Here is a 15,485-nt window from a genome sequence, read left to right as displayed (position 1 = left end):
GTAAAAGAAAGATCAGATGAACGAGATGATATCCTATCACATCATGTGATTATTGACAAACACAGCGAACTCGAAGTCTTTTCGGTCTCATCTTTCTCCTGGAAGGGAGAAGGACATCGCATTGCATTTCGTTTCATTGTAGAAACAAGAGCTGACTGAGCGACAATTGAGCAGCCATGCTATCAAGCCGAAGCTTGGAAGGTTCCAAAAACAAAGCTAATTGTTACAGTTCTGACGTGGTCATAGCCTAGTTAGACATTAGATTTTATAGCATGTCTCAGAGCAATTTCCAGCATTTTTGAGTGTTGACTGCCTTCAGTATGGGTGAATCATGATCAACTCCAGCTTTAAGCTCATGGGAATCAAGGGTACTTAGTAGCGAAAGACAAAGTAATGACAGAAGTTGAACCCACTGATCAGAGCCAGGTAACTGGGAAGATTAAATGATTCAAACTTCGGTCGCACCATAGGTGTTAGGTACGCTGACAACACCTTGCCTATGTCCTTGGCTGACCTTTTCGATTCGATCTCGCATTTGGTCAAGATCCTTGTCCTTGCCATCACAATTACACATTGCTACAGGCTCTTCTCACCTCCCACTATTCTTGTGGGCTATCCGTCACCCGATATACCTCCCATACTTCGCAAACTCCTCATCTGCCCTCAACCTCTCCATATCTTCATCCCTCAAACAAATCGCAACTGCAATCTCACCGTCCAGCGTCCTAGGCATCAAATATATCAAACTCTCGACCGGCTCAAATTGCGGTCTCCGCACAGCCTCAGGTTTGCCCAATCCAAGGTTGAAATCAAGTTCATAACAGTTTAACTTCGCCCACGAACTGATCATGATGTCCACTGATAGGTCAAGCGTCGCTGTGAAGGAGATGATGTTTTTGTCTGGTGTGCGGTTGAGGAAGGTTGCGAGGGCACGGGTGTTGTACCCTAGATTCGATGTTTTGGGGTCTAAAGCCGAACGAAGCTGTGATGCGACACCGCCCAACGGCTCCTCAACCAGCTTCTGAAGCGTGTACGTATGATACGTCATATTCTGCACAAGTCCCGGGTACGTCTGTGAAATATCCAGATAATGCCGTACATTGACAGCGCGGGCGAGTGTTGACTCAGCTGTGGGATTTAAGCGGGGGAGGCGGGCGCGGATGACGGATTGCCAGATAAAGGCGCTGAGGGCGTCGTCGGTGGAGATGTAGCCTGAGGGGAGGGTGATTGTTTTTGTGGCGAGTGATTTTAGAGCGGTGAGCGAGGTGGGGTGGAAGGTGAAGTAGGCCCAGGTGCATTTTGGAGGGGGATGAGATGGAGTGGGTTTCACAATCTGACGAGCGAGCTCGGAGCCTTGTTTGTAGGAGTCGTCGAGTAAGGGGATGAGGTTGCGGCGGGCAAGGTTGCCGGATGACAGTTCTTCGCTTGTGAATTGTTCATTGCGGCAAGCTTTTGAGAAGAGATGGATGATCTGACCTTGGCCAGTCATGTCCATTGCGTTGTGCTGGCCGACGAAGGTGAGCAGGAGGCCGCCGGTGATGAAATTGGCTTGGAGGAGGAAGACTGGTGCTGAGTCTGATGCGGATTCGTCGGAGCTTCCTGGGAGGGTTTTGCAAGGTGCAATGATGGTTTCGTCTAGCATGCTGAAGGGGAAGTTGGCTCGTCTGAGGGCGTCCATTGTTGGTATGGAGGGGTCATGTCTGAGATCTTTCACGACCAGACGAGGAATTTTCTCCAATGGTTTGATCTTGAAGATGCCTGAATTGCCTTCGCCTGAACCTTCGTTGACGACCTTGCCTGCTAGCCATGGAAAGCTCGCGGACAGTCGTTCGAGACCATTCGTCAACGTGTTGATGATTGCTGAATGTGAGGAAGCATCGGCCACTGAAAAGCAACAGCATATCTGAGTATATATCTTGAGTAATGGCTGTTGTCCGAGAACATCTAGATGATAGTCGTTCAGGTCCTTTACAATAGCTGGTTCATGCATGTTGGGCAGTTGAAAGTGTCTAAACACCTTATCTACGCCCTTTTAAAATGGAGTTAACTCTGCCTCTGCCACGCCGTACTGTGAGTCAAGTCCAAATTAAACCGACGCTCGCCAGTAGCCCAAAACTCCCACTCCAAGAGTTCACATTTCTGCGCCGACTTATAGGTAATTTAATTTAGAATATAGAACTCAAATGAGAGTGTCGACAACCGCAATACTCTCTAATCCACCGCTCTATTAATAAGAAGTAGTGCTGCTAGAGGCCTGCATGCCGTGTGGGCCTGACAGGGTTGGTGGATGAGACCTAGATGGTTTTCCTTCTTCTTCTTCTTTATTACACGTCATACTGGACCCTATCCCAGTCCCATTTCAGGTAGCATTTGATGCCTAGGTGAACATTGTCAGTGAACTGCGTGATCAATGTCGGATATTATTGTTTCTCTTCTCTGCATCGGACAGCCGCACTTACAGTACATATGGTTGCAACCACCGTCCCTTTCCACCCTGCGTTTGCATCCCGGACACTGCTTGCTGATCTCCTTCACAAGCGCTTCACTTCTCAGCGAGTTCTCTCCTAGCGGATGGATGCGGTCAAACTCGGCGCACGTATACCCCTTGTGCCAGGGGGCTGCGTGGAAGAAGCAGCTCCTGCGACCGCACGCGCTGCAAGTCACCAGCGCGCCTCCCTTTTTGGGATCATGGAGCTGTCCCGATCGGCACTTCGCGGAGGAGCACCAGACCCAGTGGGGATGGGATTCTAGGGTCTTGCGGGAAATGACTCGGTCAAGACGATCCCGATCGTCTGCGGACAGCTTCGGGAAGAGGTCCTTCTCGGTGAGGGAGCCACCACATTGGGGGCAGCTGCAGAGCGCCCAGACCTTCTTTCGTACCCTCTCCATGGCCTTCATCCGCGCGGGAATGGCCGGTTCGTGGGATTCCAGGGTGACGGTGATGTGCTTGAGAAAGCACTCGGTACATGTAAGAGGCTCGTGGTTGCAGCTCTCGAGCTGGGGGAAGCACGACCGATTGCGTCCAGTCGGCTTGCTAGTGGCGCATATTATGCACTCTCGAAATCCTCTCCGGCCAGTGGGAGTGTCCTTCGACCTGCTAGGTTTGCTCACTTTGCTTATAGCCCTGTTAGAGGACTTCGCCGTTGTGCGGGATCCCACGTTGGGCTTTCTGGGACGGGCCTTCATCTTTGTCGATTCGGTCTTGACAATAATGGCACTCTTTATCTTAGACCAGAATGAACGTCTGGACGGAGGTCCAATTCGGTAGAATCTCTCGATTTTCATCCCTGATCAAATGAGAAAGGAACACAGGAGAGAAAGAAAGCAAGAAGAAAGAGATCTATGTTCAGCCAACTAGGAGCTTGAGCGATTAGCAAGGCAGCATCAGAGTCCTCCAACACGTCAGGAGAAGCGGGGAAGATGCTGCCTAATAACGGCAACGCAGCTTGTAGCTGTACCTTTTGGTAGTCAATGTCGTAACCATAGGTAGATGATCTCATGTTTTGTCAGGACAGATGCGAATGAATATTCGCGCTGACCAAAAGACGCCGAGTCGAGCATGTCAGTCAAAAATAAAATTGGCCCTAGATTCGACGACTGCGCATTATCGTGAACCTGGAGGTATGACAACGTAGATTTCGACCAGCATATCCATCAGACGACCAGAGCAACAGCTGTGCAGGTGTCACAACGTCTCCAGAGTAGGTAGTATTTTCGCTCATTGTCTAGACAGACTTGATCCCTCCTGGGTGTTCCAAGGAGAGGAGAAAGATGACCATAAGTGTAGCTTCCTGGACATTCGATGGATAAGAGTATCGTCATCGTCTGGGCCCGCGTCATGGCTGATATCAGGGCTGTTGCCTGGTAGCCCTAAAGAAGGATCCCTAACCTGAGACTGTGGATATTACTCTCAATCCTTGAACAAGGAACAACAAAAAAAAGAAATCACAGGGGAAGAAATAAGTAATTATTGAAATTAGTCTTTGAATTGTCTTAGACCTAGTAGTAATAATGATGTCGAACAGCTAGGTACCTAGCTCTATTGCTGCCGTATTCGTTAATATCCATTTTGGTACTAGTAGGTAGTACTACCGTGCTGTCCAGCCAATCACAATTGACCTGCGATTTCGGCACCAATTGCGACGTCGGCGTCGGACCGAGGTAGGGAATTAATTAGGAAACCAGACATGATATAATAAGACTGGATCTTTCTGCTTTTTTTGTAATGGCGTAAATAGCAATAATATATCAGATATCTGCCAAATTGAGTTTCCTGTCTTTTTTGGGAGTCCAGATCTGAGCTGACGAACTGACTGACAAGATCAATAGAATTCAACTACTACTTACCTAACTGGTACAGTTGTTGTACAGGTACATGTACGACCTGGCCGGATCTATAATTGCTCGCATGTACACGATTGCGGTTGTTGTTACATATATTTAACTGGATATTCCTTCAGGAGATCTCGACAGGATCAAGACCAGATCAAATATTGACTACGTCTGGCTGTCCACACTACGGCAAGACAGATATCATATACTAGATATTTGACATTGCTTTGACTGTTTGTGATTCGTTATTGGTTCTTGGAAAAATGCGTCCCCTTAAGAGCTGCGACGAAGTGAAAATCTTCACCCCCATCGGCATGCTCGGCTACGGCCTACGAGAAGACCATCTCTGGACCGCCCTTGACGACGGCGTCGACGCCATCATCGCCGACAGCGGCTCGACCGACAGCGGTCCGCAGAAGCTCGCGCTGGGCCACACCACCGTGCCGCGCGAGGCCTACGAGCGCGATCTGGATCTGCTCCTGGCGGCGTGCCATCTCCACCGGGTGCCCGTCCTGATCGGGTCGGCGGGCGGAGACGGCGCCAACGAGCATGTCGATCTGTTTGTTGAGATCATCACCGATCTCATCGCACGAAAGGGGTATCGGTCTATGAAGATCGTCACCATCTACGCGGAGATCGAGAAGGACCTTGTCCGCTCTAGTCTCGAGCAGGGTGACGTCGCACCCTGCAGCAAGGCAGTGCCGCCGCTGAAGCCGTCCGATATCGACGATGCCACTCGCATCGTTGCCCAGATGGGTCTGGAGCCGTATGTCCAGGCGATGCGGGAACATCCTGATTTTGATATCATCGTTGGTGGCCGCGCGTACGACCCGGCGCCGTACGCTGCGTTCTGCGTGTACCACGGCTTCACCAATCTCGGGATTGCGTACCATATGGGCAAGATCATGGAGTGTGGCGCCCTCTGTTCGACCCCCAAGAGCTCTGCGGCACTGGCCACCGTGCGCAAAGACAGCTTCGACATCGTCCCGCTCGACCCGGCGTCGCGCTGCACCGTCACCTCGGTGGCCGCCCATACCCTGTACGAGAAGACCCGGCCGGACATCCTGATCGGTCCCGGAGGCGCGCTCCATCTCGAGGCCGCCACGTACGAACAGCTCCCTGACAACCGCACCGTGCGTGTCCGGGGCGGCCGGTTCGATCCGGCAGAGACCTACACGGTGAAACTCGAGGGGGCGCGCGTGTTGGGATACCGAGCGACCTTCTTCGGGGGCTTCCGTGATCCGATCCTGATATCCCAGCTGGACAATTTCCTGCGACGAGTCAAGGAGTATGTCAAGAGCCGGGTGTCGTACCCTTTCGGGCTGGAATTCCATCAATACGGGAGGAACGCCGTCATGGGTTCGCTGGAGCCTGATGCGGATATCCTCCCCAAGGAGGTCGGTATCTGTGGAGAGGTGTGGGCGCCGACGCAGCAACAGGCAACCCACGTTAGCAGCATTGCCCGGCTGGCCTGCGTCCATGGGCCGTATCCGCATCAGCTGGCGACGGCTGGGAATCTGGCCATGCCGTTCCCCCCGTTCGATATCCCCATGGGCGAGGTCTGCGAGTTCTGCATCTACCATGTCCTCCCAGTCACCGATCCCGTGCGTCTTTTCCCGATCAGTCAGCGGACGATCGAAGGTGCGGGCAGGTTCAGTCAACCGAAAACTCTCCCAATAAACCAGAACCCTAATGAAGAAGCGAAAGCAACCGCGCAAGCGTCAGCGATCACTGCATCATCGAAAAGACCCTTCCTCAAGCCCGATCCTCCGGAAGGGTTCTCGTATCTCGGCGACATCGCCGCTGTGATCCGCACCAAGAACGCCGGTCCATACGAGTTGACGATGGACGTGATGTTCGACGAGGAGGAGGTTTTCCAAACGGTTAAAAAGAGTAATGTTCTCTCTGTGGACACCATCACGCGACTGTATCGCATTCCAGAGGAGGACGTCATTGCCTGTTTGTTCTGGGACCAGGCGCGCGCGTTCAAGGCCACTATCAAACGGCCGAATGTGTCCGGCAAGTTTGGCGATGTGGATATGCATGGCTCCCAACAGCATGTGCCGTTGATGTATCTGCAGGTGCCGATTTCGAGGGATTGGATTTGAGAGCATGTTCGGGGTTGAATTGTCGACGTATTGGTGAAGACTGCAATATAAAATGGCTCTTCATTTCCTCACATGACAAAGGATGTGCGAGTCGAGAGAAACAGAAGGGTATTGATGCGATGTAATTATAGATAATGAAGAATGCCAATCTTACGCCCCCATCCCGAGATCCGGCATATTGGAATTCAAACCCTCAAAGAACGAGGTCCAATCGCCCGCACCGTCAAGCGGAGACAGAATCTGATTATCCAGTTCTGTCATCGCTCTTTCAACAGCCGCCGCCGACGTGTAGTCCTTCGGACGCTGAGCCTTGACCGACTGGCTGAATCGGTCGCGAGCACGCCACACGGCGTCGATAATGAGGTTGGCCGTCATCCGCGATCGAACCCTCAGCGAGAGTTGATCTCGATCTTCTTGATTCCCGCGACTGCTGCTACGGCTCAGATACTCGATGATGGCGCACAACCTCGCGATGTGGTCATCTTCGACCCGGGACTGTTCCCGGAGCAGCTCCCAGAACTTGTGGATCATGTTCCTGGCCTGGGCGTGGTCGACAAATTCATGGTTGCCGCCGACGAGTTTGAGAAGGAAGAAGGCGGCGTTCACGGCGTCGCGGCCTTGATACATCGACCAGTAGCGGAGGCCCGTTGGCGAGTCGACCGCTGATTGAAGCAGACTCATTGCAGCGAGATAAGCGTGAGCGAGAAACTCAGAGTGCAGTCCACCGGCGAGGCCACCATCAGCGTCTGTGACGGCGGGATCCGTCAGAGCAAAAGCGTACAAGTGCAGCCTGGTCGCGAGGAAGAACATGTAGTCACCCCGGGACCATTTTTGTGCGAGCTGGGCTTCGTGGGTTTGCAGCTCGACGTCAAACATCTGGATCAGCGATGCTGGGTTTGGCAAGAGTCCAGTGCTCGTCAGTTCATGATTGCCGAGAATATTGCAAAATTTGCCACTCAGATGGGCGATTTGGAGTTGATGGTAGAGTGCGTCTGGCAGCCACGATGGTTTCGAGGTGAGAGTCTCGAGGATACTGTGATCGGCTCTCAATAGGCTTGGTAGGCCGTGTAAAATACTCGCCCTGGTTATATCTCATCAGCATGCATTAGCAGATTAAATATGGAATTGACTACCTCTGGCTCACTATAAAACATGCCAACCACGTCCTTTTCCGTTCTCTCATCGTCGTTACGTCGAATTCAGCCTCGTACACAAAGTCGGATACATGATGGGGTCGATGAAGACCTTGACGAAGGGCGTAGGTGACAGCCAGGCCGCAGTAAGTCCATGAATTGTCATGAATCGTGGCACCGTAAGGAGGTGGCCAGTTACAGAGAAGCAGCAGAGCCTGGATTAGGTGTAGTGATTGCTCAGCAGGCGGCGAGATGATCGACGCCAGCGATGTGACCACACCCGTCACTGCCGGAAATAGGTGCTTGTGTTGAGGAGATTCCTTGGAGGCGATCATCATCACCGTCCAGAAGAGGAGAGGGCACGCATCGTAGTTATCCAGCACGACGGAGGATTCAGGGAGGATTGGGAATTTCTCATGATAATGCAAATAATACCTTGGAGGAAGTAAGCGATGAGCTCGCAATCTCTATAACGGGGAGACTTGCTCTTTAAACAAGTCGGAGATAGTGGTTGAGTCAAGCTCGACGCCTCCCATTGCTTTGGGGGACTCCAGATTGCTGCTTTCCGTGACAGCCTGCGCAGGCTGGAATACGTCAACCTCAGGCGAGGGCGTGGCTGGACGAGATACTTCAACACTCCGCTGGTTATTCGTTTCAGAAGTAGACCTGAGACGCTGTTTTATCTCTTTCAATTCTTTCTCTAGAGCATCTAAGCGTCTGCGTTGGTTAGCCCGTGTACTATGCAAGACTGGTATACGTGTGCATACTCTCTCTTTGCTACTCGTTTGAACGAAGGGTCGACTGAGCAGTGCAGGCCTTTTCGCTGGCACCGAGAGCATGACGAAGGGAACCGTTGAGGAGCATCACATCCCAGCTTGATGAATCCTAGTTAGCCTCGCGAACTCGGTGAGTCTTGAGATGTAGTAACCTTCATCTGTCGACAGCGGACACATGCCACTGCCTTCTTCCGCTGCCGCATCCTAGTTCGAAGTCAATCAAAAGATCAATGAATTATGTAGATCAAAGGCGATTTGCATGCGAAACTTATCTCTTCTGAAATGACCATCAACAAGAAACAACACTGGAAAATCCTGGAGGGGACAATGCGTCGGGTAAGAAATACATTAGTATCCGAAAGATTAGTTCCAAGCACGTGCCAGGGATGTTGGACATCGATATCTTTTACTTTGATTAGGTCTGTAGTATCATTTCACGAACCAAAAGAAGGTTACTTTCTAAAGGTCAGACCAAAGAATTATGGTTGCTGATGCTCTTTTTCCTCTGGGGGTTAAGTGTAGAACGAATGTGACGCCGAGAGCGCAGAGGTTATATATACTCCGTATTTTGGAAGATAAGTTAGGCGGATCAAGTAGAATGAAGCAGTCAACATTCAAGCGTTCAGTTCAAACGCCTTGGCACAAGTATGAGAAATTACATCCCCCAAGCACTTTCCATTACTATCTGCATCTCCACGGTACACGTATAAGACAGATAAATAATATAGCCGCGCTGTACTCCGTATTCTAGGCCTACAAGTATATATAGAGAACGCAATTGGCATACACAGTTCTCATTGATATATCTACTTTCTAGAGGCCAGTTGCTGGAGAAAGAGAAGAAAGTAAATGAGTGTATCTCATCTTTCGTTCTATTTATCTATATGTCCATCTAGTACATACATACAACGCATAGGATATAGAGCATAAGAATACTGTACTGTACTGCTGCCAAATATAATACATACACGTAAAACATCACACATGGACTCTACCCTCCACTACAGGTCCGGCCCAGTCCGTCCCAAGAGGAAGGAAATGAAATGAGAGGGGAAGGGCCATCATAATATTCCACATCAATCGCGGCAATGGCCATACCGCATTGCTCAGACGAGACGCCGTACATGCTCCGTATCCATCCATCTAACGCCGGTAAAAAAAAAAGAGTGATCATGAGAGGAAAAGGAAAAGAAGAGTAAAAAGAGAAGAAAACGGTCAGTCAATGATGAGAAGTTATATGAAACTGGTGCTGCTGGTGCATCCAAATTCGAGGCGCAGCCACGTCTTACTGCCTCCTGACGAAAGACTCAGGTCACGCCTTCGAGACAACGATCTCTTTTGCATTCATATCTGCATCTTCGTTGTCGGCCCTGTTTTCAGACCGGCTTTCCCGCGATGAGGCTTTGGCGGACGACTGCGTCGACGACGGCTGCATCAGTTTCGGCACCACCGCCCGGCGAGCCGCTTCCGCACCGGACACCGCCGCAGCACTAGCAGCTGCGTGGGCACCCTCCCTCAATCGTCTCATTCTCTCCGCGCGGCCCTCGCCAGGCAGACCCGCCAGCATCGGCTCGATCGTGTCAGAGCGCCAGTTGCCCCGCTGGCCCACGGCCAGATTGCGGCCTGCCAACGGGCCGATAGCGGTCGTGTCCATTCCCTCTCCCCACATCCGCACGCGTTGCACCTTGCGCAGCTTCATCAGTCCGTACATGCTCACCACCGCGGTGAAGACCAAACAAACGGCCGACACGGCACCGAAGCCGAGATCAGACTCTTCGATGAAGTTTTTCAGGTTCATTCCATACAAGGCCGACACGAGCGTGCCTGCCGCAAGGCCCAGCGTGCCAATGCTGAATTTCAGATCCAGGAGCATCAAGGAGTTGCGGTTGGCATCGAGAATCGCTTTAACCCTGCTGAAGTCAGAATTGTATGTCATATGTAGAGAAAAACGAACTTACACTTCTTCGGTGTTGCGAATGGCCGTAACCAAGTTCCCACTAGCTTGGACGATTTCATCGCACACCTTGTGATACGACTCCAGCAGCATCTCAATCTCTTGATGATCATTCTCGTTCCGATAAATTCCCTTGGACCTCTCTGTCAAGTACATCGCGGCCAGATCATCATCCGCTTCCAGAAGATCGTCAATGGCATCTCGTACTAAACGTGCTTTCTGCTCGAAGCTGCCCAGTTTCTTCGAGTAAACCAGCAGGTGCCGCAGCTTGTCCCGGTCAATGTCTTCCTCGAGCGCTCGGAGAACCCGTACGACTGGTTCTCGGACGCCCTCAAACTCCCCCTCCAGGCCGCTTGTCACGCTGATCAGCACCGCTTCGAGAGCGCGGAATTCATACGGCAGTGCACCAGCCCCCGGGGCCTGTCTTTGCCGCAACTTGCCCTCCAGGTCGTACATGAAGACGGATTGCGTGTAGGAATTCGTAGAACCGTACGCGTCGAAAACAAGAACGCGATCGGCTTTGATAAGCACTCGCAGATGCAGCAGGCTGATGAGAATGGCACTCGGCCGCACGAGGATGTGAGGAAGCACCGACGAGTCAATCTTTCGTAGATCTCGTGGAAGAAGACCGTACTGCAACCATTCAGTCCGAGATCATTTCCCAGTGTAAACCAACCAGACTAACCTTGGCAATCAACTCGCTCTTCCGATATTCACCATTGACCAGCGTGACATTCCCATTCTCATCGAATTCCGTACATCGCAGCCGCGGTTCGTTCAACGACTTGGCTGCCAGAGCCCGTTCCAGGTTGAAGAGATTTCCTTCCGCCCCCTCGTCCGTAAAGGACGTGACCTGGGGGGAAGTATTCCACTTTGTCGCTTCGTTCGACCGTCCCAGATCCAATAGTCTTCGGAGCCAGGAGCGGCTTTTGGTGGAGCTACTTCGCAGGGACTGTAGAGGGCAGATTAAAGAAGATGTCTTCGACTTGAGACGGGAGGGCCGCAGTCGTAGGGCTTTAGGATCTCTATTATTAGATGTCGGAGCAATGATGGAAAACAGCGACGCTTCAATCTGTGCCCGACACGGCGCAGGCGTCAGATTCGTCCAGCTAGATGATTTCCGCATCGCAGAGCCGCGAGAACGGCGATGATGCCATGGTGACTCGTTGGAGGCGTGCGCGCATGATGTTGTGGTCGGGTTGGACGTGAAAAAGAAGACTGCATCGGACTGGGCTCGCAGGAAGCGGAGCAAGGACGTTGACGGAGCCGATGGCTTCAGAGAAGATGAGACCAGCATCTCTGGCTTCGCCTGAACAGGCGTCCCAGCAAGGAAGATGGATATCTCTATCCACGATGCGAGAATTGACGCGGACTACATCGGTATGGATGGAGTCAATTGAGCCCTCCGTCGAGAAATATTTGCGGAACAACGTTGTTCCGGATGTCATCTGTAGACGGACCACTTTATCTTGCAGGCATTATCAGACTGATTACTAGGAAATATAAATATCCGTCTAATTGATGTTGAAGTATTAAAATGAAAGATCTAAGGTGAAAATAATGCTCAATTCCATCCAATTCAACTCCGAGTACACGCTTTGCCGGAAGCGTAGCCTACAGTAAACTTCCAGGCCTTATGTCAGGCGTATGTCCAGACCACTGTCCCAAACACTAATCCCCAGGCTACATACAATAGAAGTCAATTTTTATAATGCTGGCCACAAGCCAACATCCTGCACAAAACAAAATAGAATGTACGCGCAATGCGCTCAAAGGCTACTGGTTGTATGATGCAGGGTAACGCGTCGATCACCAGTCATCGTCGTCGTCGTGTTCATCATCTGATCAAAATGTCAGCAGACTGAAATGATGCTTTATAATGATGGTTGATAACAATGATACATACCGCTACCGCTGACTTTCTGCTTTCGTTTAGCAAGCGCATCTTGAAGAGCGCCAGCTAATCCTCCCTGAGGTCCTCCCGCAGATGTCGACGCTGCCGGCGTATCCTTAACCGCACCAGGAACCATGGCGGCACTTCGATCTCTCTTCTCGGATTCTTTGACTTTTCGTAGACCCTTGCCTCCTGTTGCCCGGATGGCTGCCAACAAGTCTTCTCTTCCACCGCCACCGACTGATGGGAGAGGCGGTGCTGCGCCTCCTGGAGGCGGAGGGGGTGGAGGTACACCGGAAGCCGCTGGCGGAGGAGGAGGTGGTGGTGGAGGTGGAGGAGCGCCAGCAGAAGGAGGAGGAGGGGGCGGCGGTGGTGGAGGTGGTGCAGCAGACGTAGCAGGCGGAGGGGGAGGGGGAGGAGGAGGAACGCCAGCAGAAGCAGGAGGAGGAGGGGGCGGCGGTGGTGGAGGTGGTGCAGCAGACGTAGCAGGCGGAGGCGGAGGTGGAGGGGGTGCGGAGGTAGCGGGAGGAGGTAAAGGGCGCGAAGCAGGTGGGGGAGGGGGAGGTGGTGATACTGGGCTCCTGGATGGTGGAGGCGGTGGAGGAGGAGCAGGCGCAGAGGGAGCAGTATGAGGGGTCTTGGGAGGAAGCTGGGGCGGCGGCTGTGGGCTTGTTGCTCGAGGCGGAGGAGGTGGTGGAACAGGACTGCGACTGGGAGGAACAGGAGGCGCGGAGACCTTGCGTTCTCCATGGAAAGGAGGACGGCTGGGAGCAGCATCATCCAAAGGCGCCTTCGGCGGCCGAGGAGGCGGAGGAGGTCCAGGGGTCGAACCTGATGCAGCACGCGGTCGTGCAGGCAAGGGAGGGCCAACCGTGTGAGCGTACTTGCCAGCGTCTGCAATGGGCGGTGGCGCTCGAAACTTAGGCCGCGGTGGTGATGGTTCTCGAGGCGGTTCGGGTTCTTGAGGTCCTGGAGATGCATGTCCCCGCCGCGATGGCGGAGGAGGGGGCGGACCGCGTCGACCACCACTGCTCCCGGTATGTTGGGGACTGAGGGCAGCACCCTTGGGGGCTGGGGGTGCCGATGGAGGTGGCGGCGGAGGGGCTTTTGCCCTTCTTTGGTCCTCCACAGGCGAAGGAGAGGCTGCTACGCCATCGACTCCATCAGCCTGTTTCTGCTCAATGTATGATTTGATGAAATCCGAATTCTCTTTGATTTGCTCTTCAGTGATTCCCATCTCCCGCAATTCATCGAGAATGCCCTGGATGGAGGGATCGGCGTCGTCAAATACCGCCGACTTCTGCGCCGGGGGAGAGGCTGGAGAGGGAGCCGGCGGTGGTGTAGGCGTGGAGCCACGATTCGGATGCAGCAAGCTGCCGAACAGCGACCGACTTGGAGCTTTGCCATTTGTTGTAGGAGCCGGGCCTTGCCCTCTGGTAGACGCGAATGGGGTCTGTTTGGTCTCTTTGCTGGCATGTTTCTCCCGCTCGTGCATTTTCTTGATGAAGGTTTTCGCCTCCTTCTCATCGGCGAAGGAAAGAGCTGCGGGGCACTCTTCGAGCTCGAAGGTATGGAAGAATGTGCGGTCCTGGTTGTAGGTGAAGCCATCGTATATCTCCTGGTCCCAAATGACCCCTCGACCGGCAGGCTGCAAGCATTCCACTATCAGCAACTGGATTTGGCCGTCCAACGGGTGATCCCTAAGCATAAACACCTACAGACACATCTACCAGCTTGATCCAAAAAGTATGTCCAATCAAGTCATTCGCAAGGACCGCGGCGCCCTGAAGACCGGTATATGTCCATCGATTGGGATTGGGATAGGCCACATAGAGTCGCGCAACGCCCACGGCGAGGATCTTGTTAGCGGGCTTTGGGACAGTTCTCTTGACCGTTTCTTTGTCCGCATCACTGAGAATGGACGGCATGATGAGCTACTAGCAGCTCGGGGAGCAATGCTCGCAGGAACGACAAAACGATGCACCAAAGTGTCACTTAGAGTTGCTGAAGAGACATCGCAAACCGATGGCGCGACCGCCCCTAAGTAGAAGCGGGTCCTAAGGTTGGAGGATCGAAGGGTATGCGATGTCACTGACAGAGGGACAAATCCACCTAATCGGGGACATGCAAGGAAGGAACTCGGAGCGTAGTTCCTTCGAGAGGATGGAGAATCAGGGACAAGGGAGGCAGCAGATGGTGAGTGGAGAGTAATAGTCACTGGTGGAGGTTAGGCAGCCAGCGCGGCTATTAGTGGGGGAACCGTCGGATGAGCCACAGCTGAGGGCGGCGCAGCAGAAGCACAGTACGGAGTACAAACAGTTCCTGGGGAGATCAACCCTCACAACAATATCTTACAGGCCAAGAATAGAGTATCTGATTTCTTTTAGCCAATGAAGTACAAGATGTGAAGTCCAGCAAATTATCTTTCGTATGGTAAACTTGGCCCCCAAGTGACTCATCCTGCGAATAGATTCAGTCTGTCAGAGATAATATTAGCCCTTTATTTGCAGATCCTACATCAAGTGGCCCCTCATTTGCATCAGTCCTGCCTGATCTGCATTCGTCTATTGGTATCTGTTCCTGTTGGCTGTTATTCCGGTGGGCGCGGACTTCTGTGAGACAGAGACATCGTGGTCGGGCAACGACGTCATCGCTTCCCAGCCATCATGCTCCTGCATTTCCAGTTTGAGTTCGAATTCAATTCCACTCCTTTCTGAAGAACATCTCTGCGGGGTTAATTAACATCTAGAGAATCCCGTGTCTACCAAAACCATGCCTGTCATTCCCTCCGATCCCGAGAATTCCCCAGCTGCCAGTTCCAGTCGGGACGACAGAGGCACGTCCTCAGACCCGGCAAGCAGGGAATCAAGAAAGGGTTCTGCCAGGGCCCATCTGACCAAGGGTCCTCATATCCCAGACAGTGAGATGATCTTCTCTTGATTCCTAGACAATGGTTGACGGTGTACAGATATGCCTCCGAAGGCTTCTCGAGAGGAACTAGAAGTCCGCAAGAAGGAACTCAATAAGTAATATCCGAGTGTCAGACGATTTGAACAGGAATGGGGCAACTGAGTATGCTCTTGTTTGGTTCTTGTGATGTTTTCCTATCCACCCAGAGTGTTGCGATGACTGCATGACTTTGTAATGAGAATGGTTGATGAGTGGGCAAATTGTATACCGCCTTCAGATAGATAGTGCCGTTGTGTAGTGTGTTCTGTCGTGAATAACTTATACAGCACCACATAGCTCCCAGTCGATACTTCGTCAGCTTTGGGAACCCTATAATAT

At 52.4% G+C, this 15,485-nt stretch overlaps 7 protein-coding genes across 7 annotated transcripts; 2 read left to right on the top strand and 5 right to left on the bottom strand.

Moving 5' to 3' along the window:
* Positions 1–619: 619 nt before the first annotated feature.
* VTN77DRAFT_1496 (uncharacterized protein) lies at positions 620–1,990 on the bottom strand (the record flags this gene model as incomplete). The annotated part of the gene is made up of 1 exon (XM_069417233.1): positions 620–1,990. One exon carries the CDS (start codon positions 1,988–1,990, stop codon positions 620–622), a length of 1,371 nt encoding a protein of 456 aa, XP_069279985.1.
* Positions 1,991–2,324: 334 nt separating this feature from the next.
* Positions 2,325–3,186, bottom strand: VTN77DRAFT_1495 (uncharacterized protein; the record flags this gene model as incomplete). The annotated part of the gene is made up of 2 exons (XM_069417232.1): positions 2,325–2,377; positions 2,460–3,186. 2 exons carry the CDS (start codon positions 3,184–3,186, stop codon positions 2,325–2,327), a joined length of 780 nt encoding a protein of 259 aa, XP_069279984.1.
* A 1,409-nt stretch (positions 3,187–4,595) lies between these two features.
* On the top strand, positions 4,596–6,440 carry VTN77DRAFT_1494 (uncharacterized protein; the record flags this gene model as incomplete). Its single annotated transcript, XM_069417231.1, has 1 exon — positions 4,596–6,440. The coding sequence occupies one exon, from the start codon at positions 4,596–4,598 to the stop codon at positions 6,438–6,440; it is 1,845 nt and encodes a 614-aa protein (XP_069279983.1).
* A 150-nt stretch (positions 6,441–6,590) lies between these two features.
* VTN77DRAFT_1493 (uncharacterized protein) lies at positions 6,591–8,552 on the bottom strand (the record flags this gene model as incomplete). The annotated part of the gene is made up of 5 exons (XM_069417230.1): positions 6,591–7,521; positions 7,574–8,008; positions 8,060–8,290; positions 8,341–8,447; positions 8,502–8,552. 5 exons carry the CDS (start codon positions 8,550–8,552, stop codon positions 6,591–6,593), a joined length of 1,755 nt encoding a protein of 584 aa, XP_069279982.1.
* Positions 8,553–9,661: 1,109 nt separating this feature from the next.
* Positions 9,662–11,600, bottom strand: VTN77DRAFT_1492 (uncharacterized protein; the record flags this gene model as incomplete). The annotated part of the gene is made up of 3 exons (XM_069417229.1): positions 9,662–10,259; positions 10,308–10,936; positions 10,989–11,600. 3 exons carry the CDS (start codon positions 11,598–11,600, stop codon positions 9,662–9,664), a joined length of 1,839 nt encoding a protein of 612 aa, XP_069279981.1.
* A 512-nt stretch (positions 11,601–12,112) lies between these two features.
* Positions 12,113–14,125, bottom strand: VTN77DRAFT_1491 (uncharacterized protein; the record flags this gene model as incomplete). Its single annotated transcript, XM_069417228.1, has 3 exons — positions 12,113–12,144; positions 12,210–13,845; positions 13,916–14,125. The coding sequence occupies 3 exons, from the start codon at positions 14,123–14,125 to the stop codon at positions 12,113–12,115; spliced, it is 1,878 nt and encodes a 625-aa protein (XP_069279980.1).
* Positions 14,126–14,969: 844 nt separating this feature from the next.
* Positions 14,970–15,227, top strand: VTN77DRAFT_1490 (uncharacterized protein; the record flags this gene model as incomplete). The annotated part of the gene is made up of 2 exons (XM_069417227.1): positions 14,970–15,117; positions 15,166–15,227. The coding sequence occupies 2 exons, from the start codon at positions 14,970–14,972 to the stop codon at positions 15,225–15,227; spliced, it is 210 nt and encodes a 69-aa protein (XP_069279979.1).
* Positions 15,228–15,485: the final 258 nt, after the last annotated feature.

This window comes from Rasamsonia byssochlamydoides (genome assembly GCF_041956645.1).
Source record: "Rasamsonia byssochlamydoides strain NRRL 3658 unplaced genomic scaffold VTN77scaffold_13, whole genome shotgun sequence".
In the NCBI taxonomy this organism is placed as follows: domain Eukaryota; kingdom Fungi; phylum Ascomycota; class Eurotiomycetes; order Eurotiales; family Trichocomaceae; genus Rasamsonia; species Rasamsonia byssochlamydoides.
Note: the sequence above shows the minus strand (reverse complement) of the source record. Positions and strands in the feature narration are given on the sequence as shown.